Below are 7,392 nucleotides of genomic sequence, written 5' to 3' on the forward strand. Positions count from 1 at the left end.
GGTCTATTAAACGATGAAATATGTAAATATTTCCCCCAAGCCATGCACCAAAAGTTGTTGTTCTCGCGACGAACTTTGCACTGAAAACTAAAATGAGAGAGAAATTATTAAAAATAAGACTATGCAAAGTTATATTTTAAATTAATGTCCTCTTTGCAACTGTTACTAGTTTCGGGTCGTAATCTCCGTAGGGCCCCAGATATTATGGAACCGACATTAAGACGACCCCAAGTCTCAGTCAAAGGAGTGTAGTTCTGCTTTTCCAAATGGATTTTTAAAGAACCTGATCCAACGACAAGAGCATGCTAACCTTTTCTGTCATTTTTTGAACTTTCAAGTAGTAATCTTATATGGTCCACCATTTCTTTCAACTCTCTTTCATCCAAGTACCACGATTTCAATTCGTCTACGTTCTTTCTGTCATCCTCAGTCAGGGGATCAGTCAGTAATCCATAAATAGCCGTCTCCCAGCTTCTGATCTGACTTTGGCGGATCCACTAGTCGCATAATACCCAACAATACGCACCAAGGAGTCTTTGATTTCGTTCCAGTAATCCCTGAAATCCTGTTCACTGAGTTCCATTTTTTCATCACCATGAGCGATGCCGTTTCGGTAGTATTTGATTCTCGCCATGTCTGCAGGCAAAGATAAGTCACCGATGCTTGGTAGTTCATCCCATCCCTTACTCGGCGGTGACAAACCAGATATTCGATTCTCTCTCAACAGTTTAAAAAGCAAGGTGATATCGAAGGATGTGGATTGGATCCCCGCACCTGATGGAGGGTACAGTTTTTGCCACTGAGGAGAAGTTAATATCCTCTTACGTTTCATGTCTGTTAGTCTCATTTTCACAGGAGAGCTTGATAATACTGCCGCAAGGTTTCCTGGTGGGATGATATAATCAAACAACTCTCTCATAACCGTAGTTCCTCCACATACCAGCAATCTTGCCAGTCGAACAAAACGAGTCTTGCCCTCAGATGCTTGCAGCACTTCATTTGGACAAGAAGCGGTGGCCATTACTCTACTCTGCAGTTACATTCGATTTTTCATTTCACAGTTTTTAATGTTTTATAAATGTTGTCTGAAGCCTGATGCACTATGACCTCAGTTACCTGAGAATACAAAACGTTTGCAAAGAACGTCTTAGTATTTTTTCAGTAGCAAGAAAATCGAATATAGTATTTACTTCTTACCTGTAACGGACATCTTTTTTTTAACCTGTCTTCTAATTTTCTGCTTAACAGTTAAACCCTAAAAATCGAGATCCATGCTAAGCTCATCATGCGAGGTCTCTATATAATATACATAATCAGAATGCATTCTTCTCAGTGAGAAACTGAATCCGGCTATAGATTTTATGACTGTTTTGGCCGCCATTTTGACGAGTAGGGAAAAGCCTAGAAGGCGCGGTTACCAAGTCCCATACATTCTTTGTAAATTTTTATCGAGTGATAATGTAATAATTAAGTTGATAGAGTAAACCATAGGTGGCATCAAACTCTTTGTGGAGAAGCAGGTAGGAAAAATTTTTCCCAAGATCCATGGATGGCCATTTCGTCATGGCATCTTACCAGCAGACAATCTTGGGTCACTGATCCCATACTTTGACAGCCGACTACATACATATTTAGAGAGAGAATAAAGTCTATTGTTATTATTCGTGTGTGTTTTGATTTGCACGCATCCACCCACGTGGACTCGGTGCCAGACGATTCACAAGAATCGGCTCGAATCGATGAAAATATTGATCCCATGAGCTTGGCTCTCCTGCTACGATTAAAACGTGTCCTTACCTTGAAAAATCGAGAGTATTTTTGCCCACAATAAAGAGAAAAGCAAGAACTGATAGTTTTTAACACTGTTTCGCCGTCACTCGATAAAAATTTACAAAGAATGTATGGGACTTGGTAACCGCGCCTTCTAGTCTTTTCCCTACTCGTCAAAATGGCGGCCAAAAACGTCATAAAATCTATTGTCACGCTAGCTAGACTATGAAGCGAACTTGATTTTTTAGTAAAATTGTTTTAGCCGAGACTTCAAAAGATTTTGTAATCATAGTAAGTTGTTTTCATTAGGTATAAACCCCTAACTAGTAATCTTTTATACGTACGCCAAAACGACAAATAAATATTCACTGAATATTTATGTCGTTTTGGCGTACGTATTAAAGATTACTAGTTAGGGGTTTATAAATAATGAAAACAACTTACTATGATTTTTTAGTAGTAGTATTTCTATAAAAAATAATCAATAATTAAGTTAGAATGGTAGCGAAGACCTGAAAATTATGTGATATTTTATATCCTATGCCGAAGTTATCAATAACTTTAAATTCTGATTAATGATTGATTTGAATATCATGTAATCAGTAGGCTATGAAGGTATAAATCGAAATTACTTGATATTTTTTTCATATCACTCTCAAACTTGGTAAACTTAATACTAATTTTGAGGTGCTTTTTCCAACATAGTATCGATGGATTGTTTGCTAACTAGTCCAAGTAAAAAGTAACTAGTCTTTTACACGGAAGTCAAGCCGATCGCTAAGTATAGTTCAAGCACAGAGTTATAAATGTGTACCGTAGTTAAGTTGCCTATAACTAATGAAAAGGCTGCTTTAGTTTACAGTATTTCTTACCTTAAAATGTGATGTGATGTGCTTTGTTTCTTTCTCACTTGTAATCAAATTATCACCGCGATAGAAGCCATCGAATGGACACAAAAAGCAATCAGAAGATCTTGCCTTAAAATGTGCTGTGATGTGCTTTGTTTCTTTCTCACTTGTAATCAAATTATCACCGCGATAGAAGCCATTGAATGGACACAAAAAGCGATCGGAAGACAACGCTAACCACTCATGGCAACCAAGACATTTAATATGGGCGTGGAAAAGATACGTCACGCAGAGAAAACGCCAATCATTTGTCACTCATGACTGCATCACAGGTAGCCCAAGCTTTGTTCCAGCTTTCTCTAAATGTTTAATTAAAAAATTCTATAGTGTATCGATTCTTGGCTTGCTTTTTGTGTCGATGGAATTTCAACGCTTATCATTATTGATAGATTAAAACTCATCGTCTAGATAAGTTTGGGGTTAGGTACCATGGTGCGAGCTGTGCGCATCAATCAGACTACGCCCTACCACGGAGGTAACCATGGCGACCGGGCCACAGCTCACCACCTGGTACCTGTCACACTGACCACTCAGTGGAATAATACTCACCTTGCTCCCACCAATAGAGGAGTGGGCGGGCGGGATAAAAATTTTTTGCTGCACGCTCACAGCCAAAGCTACCAAGACTGCTGGCAAAGCTGCCACTAAGTCCTTAGCAAAAACGCGCCCCACCCCCACCGCATATTATTGGGGTGGGTAGCCGCTGGCCGCTACGACTCGGTTTTAACTTGCCTGAATTTCATTCATGCTCATTTAAAACTCATCATCTAGATAAGTTTGGGGTTAGGTACCATGGTGCGAGCTGTGCGCATCAATCAGACTACGCCCTACCACGGAGGTAACCATGGCGACCGGGCCACAGCTCACCAACTATAGTCCAAGGTGCTTGGGAGAGGAACGATGGCCCGGGGGCCATGGTACCTACGACCCCCAACTACCACAAGCACCTAACCCATGCAAGCAGAGAGCCTCAGCAAATCGCAGTAGAAAAAGAAAGGCACTATCCGACGACAAAGACAGTACTTTATTTCGATAAACGTGCCGAGGCTGAAGCCAATACCTCCACTGGGGATCTGATATATCGCTGGTAGGCGTTGCTGGACCACCGGCCCATCGACTGTATCAGGTGATCGGGAACTCCGTTTCGGGCTGCTACCGTAGCCGCGCCTATTCTAAAACTATGGCTGGAATAGTTCCCTGGGATATTCGCCAATAACAAGAGTTTTCTAAGCCAGTTGGTAAGAAGAGGGCGTGTCAACGGTTGACCAGATTGCAACAAAAACAATGGCCCTGGGGAATCTCCTCTGATCTTCAGATACGCTAATAGAGAATGGACTGCGCACAAAGGAGGGGTGGCCCTACCCACGTAAACTCGACAACCCTTTCGGAATGGGTCAGTCTTAGACGCTTTAATATGCACACAAAGACACGACGGCGCGTCTATAGAGTCTACTGCTATATCTTGCACGCTCAAGTGAATAGCTGAAGAATAACCGCTTAATTTAGGTACAGTAAACTCCGCAGAACGCATGAAACCAAAGTAAGCTAGGCAACAGGCTGCCCAAAACATTAAGTGATCCACCTGGGACATGTCCAAATGTCCGTGAATCGACCACATAATGTCATCAGTGATGGGTAAACGATCCGTGGCTTTGGTCCCCTGGACGCGTTTAATGCCTCTTATCACTCTCTGTAGTCTTGGCCGGTCAAGCAAGGGGTCAGGAAAGCCTTGCTCTACGTGAAGCGCACGGACTGCCGAAAGGTAGGCCTTAATCGACGCATGGTTCAAGGACTGAGACAAGAATGACGCGAACAGGCACAAAGTCCATTCATCTGCTGGACAGACAGAGCCGTCCGCGTGGGCTTTTCCAAACTGCAAGCAAAAGGCTGTAAATCTGTTCTGGGCGCTTGCGTAGGATCGTCGGGTGCTCGGAGCTAATCCCTCTTTCATCAGCTCTCGGCAACGGGCTTCTAGAGCTGAGATGTGAGGTCCTCCAACACGTGACCCGGGATCTGAGTGGGCACGGGCCTGGCCCATGGGGCTAACTTCCGAAAGTCCTGCCAACGGAAGCGGGAAAGTGCGTCAGCAATTGGGTTCTGTACACCGGGGACATGAACAGCAGAGAAGGTAAAGCTGAACTGCGCTGCTGCTAGCAGAAGACTACGAAGTAGATGCATTATGCACGGGACTTTAGACGTTCTCGAATTAAGGATAGACACCACCGCCTCATTGTCAGACCTGAACCTGATATGAAGCAGCCGCCAATGTCTTCCCCAAACGTGTGCCGCAACAGCAATGGGGAAAAGCTCTTTGTATGCAATTGAGAGGGGCTTCTGGGTGGCAAACCAAATGCCATTGAACCACTCTTCCTTGAAAAAGGCGCCGTATCCCAGTGAGCCAGCGGCGTCGGACGTAACTTCGATTTGCGCCGGTGTCGTCATACCAGGATGCAGCCAAAAGCCAACACCGTTCCACGTTTCCAGGAACTGACGCCACCACTGGAGATCCAGATGAAACTCGGCGTTTAAACGAATCGGGTGGTTAGCATTCCTGAAGCAGCAAAGCAGATTTATCATGCGCCTGATAAACGTTCTCCCTGGCCAAACCACCTTAGCTGCATGGTGGAGGAGGCCAATAAGAGATTCGAGTTCGGTCTTACGACACCATTGGCGGTTTGCCCAAGAGTTAACTAATGCACGCACTTTGCCCAATTTATGTTCTGGGAGACGCGCAATTTGCCTAATGGAGTCCAGTTCGATGCCCAGGACAACTAGGGTCGTCGCCGGGCCTTCACATTTTTCAGGGTGAAGAGGGATTCCAAGACTTGCGCAGACACTGATAGCCGTGCCGAGATTGCGGCCGCAAACTCCGGAACCTGGAAGACCCGCGGTAATGAAGTCATCCAGGTAATGAAGCAAATCTGACACCTGATAGTTGTTGGTCAAGATCCATTCCACCACCGCCGCAATTGAATCAAAGATGCAAGGGGCAGAGCGTAGCCCAAACGGGAGAGCTAAATCGACGTAAAACATGCCGCGCCACTTCATGCCGAGAAGATAACGGTCCGATGGGTGAACCGCAACGTTACGGTAAGCCGACTGCACGTCAAACTTAGCCATCATCGCCCCCATGCCCAATCTACTAACCATTCTGATAATGTCGTCCACTTTGATGTATTGCAATGAAAATTGGTCCGCATTAATTCCATCGTTAACGCTGGAGCCCTCGGGTGACGATAAGTCCACGATCAAACGCCATTTACCTGGCTGCCCGCTCTTGGGGATGACCCCGAAACTACTGATGTGCAAATCTGGTAGGGGGGAGTGGGAAAAAGGGCCCGACACCCTGCCTAATGCCACTTCGTTGGCCAAGTACTCGTCGATTACGACTGGGTGCTCCTCGGCTGATTTTTTATTTCGCCTTGCAGATCGCAGCTGTGGCACATTGCTGAAGCCTAGGCGAAACCCCTCCTGAATACCGTTTAGAATATAAGAAACTCGGTCTTGGTCAGGGTGGTGTCTTAATTCCATAGCGAACCTTTCAACCCTGAGCGGGGTGACACTGGAAACTGGAGGGAGCGCGACGGCGGCTGAAACGAAATTAATTAGGGGTAAGCTGGAAGCGGGGCAATACTCGAACAGCTATAACAAACGGACCACGAGGAGGGGGAGGGGGGGGGGGGGGGGGGGGTTGGGGAGGCGGCTCAATTCGATGGACGCAGCACACAACACAGTCAACTGTAACACCAGAACCCTCGACATTGATATCAGCTTATTGAAGGGGTCTAACCTGGCTAACTACTGGTAAATAGATAAATCAATATATAACTAAATAATAATAGGAGAACTTTAATCGGCCAGCCCAACAGTACCAACCCAAATAAACAAACGAGGGGTAGTATGGCAGCAGTTAATTGCAGCGTCAAACTGTTTTTCGTTACGTGTTTCGTTACGCTGCGAAAACCGTAGGTATAACGGGTTAACTCTGTCTTGAAGTGGGACAGACGACGCCGGGGGGTAACCTCCAATCGAGCTAAGAACGGAAAGCAGCAACAGCGGGAACGATATAACGACAGCGAGTGGCGAGACTCGCGGCAAACGGTAACGACAATATACGAAGGGGAGGCAGCTTCGCTCCCACTCCGACGGCACAACAGCAGAGTCAACGTCTACGCTCTCTCGCACGAGACAGCACAGGCGACGCGGAACGTTCCCTCAGCTTAAGCGACGAGGATTGCGACTCAGGGCACTGTGGCTCCCGGTGCGAGCCCGAGCACTTAGCACAACAGTGAGCGTACCGACAGGGAGAATAAGGGGAGGTGCAGCGACCACGGTTCCACGACAAGCATACCGTTGTAGATGAGGGCCTTGCAGTAGAGCCAGCCGTGTGAAAATTATAAAGTTGCACGTTTAGCTGAGACCAATCAGTTAGTTGTAACGCGGCTGCATATTCGCGGAAAGCCTGATCGTAGCCCATCCAAGCTCGTCCATTGAACAAACGGTAGGTGCGAAGGATCAACAACTTGTACTGAAGCAAATCCCTCCAGCGAAGCGGGTTAAAGGCTGTGACCACGAGTGTGTAGACAGAAAAAGCTTCTGACCAACTAACAATGTCGTCAAACCGACGCTTTGGCTTTTTAGGCTGGCTAGTGAGTACTAGCCTACCATCTAGCATGAGCTGGGGCTCGTCAGAATCCGAGCTAGGGACCAAATT

General features: G+C 45.9%; 3 protein-coding genes across 3 annotated transcripts; all 3 read right to left on the reverse strand.

Moving 5' to 3' along the window:
- Positions 1 to 442: 442 nt before the first annotated feature.
- Positions 443 to 1,021, reverse strand: LOC148904452 (E3 ubiquitin-protein ligase DZIP3-like). Its single transcript, XM_089024966.1, has one exon. The coding sequence runs from the start codon at positions 1,019 to 1,021 to the stop codon at positions 443 to 445; it is 579 nt and encodes a 192-aa protein (XP_088881092.1).
- Positions 1,022 to 3,684: 2,663 nt separating this feature from the next.
- Positions 3,685 to 4,819, reverse strand: LOC116306659 (uncharacterized). The gene has a single exon (XM_031716738.2). It carries the CDS (start codon positions 4,714 to 4,716, stop codon positions 3,703 to 3,705), a length of 1,014 nt encoding a protein of 337 aa, XP_031572598.2. The 5' UTR covers positions 4,717 to 4,819; the 3' UTR covers positions 3,685 to 3,702.
- On the reverse strand, positions 4,762 to 6,209 carry LOC148904453 (uncharacterized). Its single transcript, XM_089024967.1, has 2 exons — positions 4,959 to 6,209; positions 4,762 to 4,839 (listed from the first exon to the last, which is right to left on the reverse strand). Exons 1-2 carry the CDS (start codon positions 6,207 to 6,209, stop codon positions 4,762 to 4,764), a joined length of 1,329 nt encoding a protein of 442 aa, XP_088881093.1.
- Between the last annotated feature and the right edge of the window lie 1,183 nt (positions 6,210 to 7,392).

The sequence above is a fragment of the Actinia tenebrosa genome, unplaced genomic scaffold (assembly GCF_029948245.1).
Source record: "Actinia tenebrosa isolate PJP-AT-01 unplaced genomic scaffold, QUT_ActTen_1.0 PGA_scaffold9__36_contigs__length_13948895, whole genome shotgun sequence".
NCBI classification, from domain to species: Eukaryota; Metazoa; Cnidaria; class Anthozoa; order Actiniaria; family Actiniidae; genus Actinia; species Actinia tenebrosa.

Bases quoted from the DNA above. Each gene is read 5' to 3' on its own strand.
- LOC116306659 (XM_031716738.2), bottom strand. From the start codon at position 4,716: ATGGGCCAGGCCCGTGCCCACTCAGATCCCGGGTCACGTGTTGGAGGA.
- LOC148904453 (XM_089024967.1), bottom strand. From the start codon at position 6,209: ATGGAATTAAGACACCACCCTGACCAAGACCGAGTTTCTTATATTCTA. The intron at 4,840-4,958 runs GTTTGGGGAAGA...TCTACTTCGTAG, and splicing joins CCATTGCTGTTGCGGCACAC to TCTTCTGCTAGCAGCAGCGC.
- LOC148904452 (XM_089024966.1), bottom strand. From the start codon at position 1,021: ATGGCCACCGCTTCTTGTCCAAATGAAGTGCTGCAAGCATCTGAGGGC.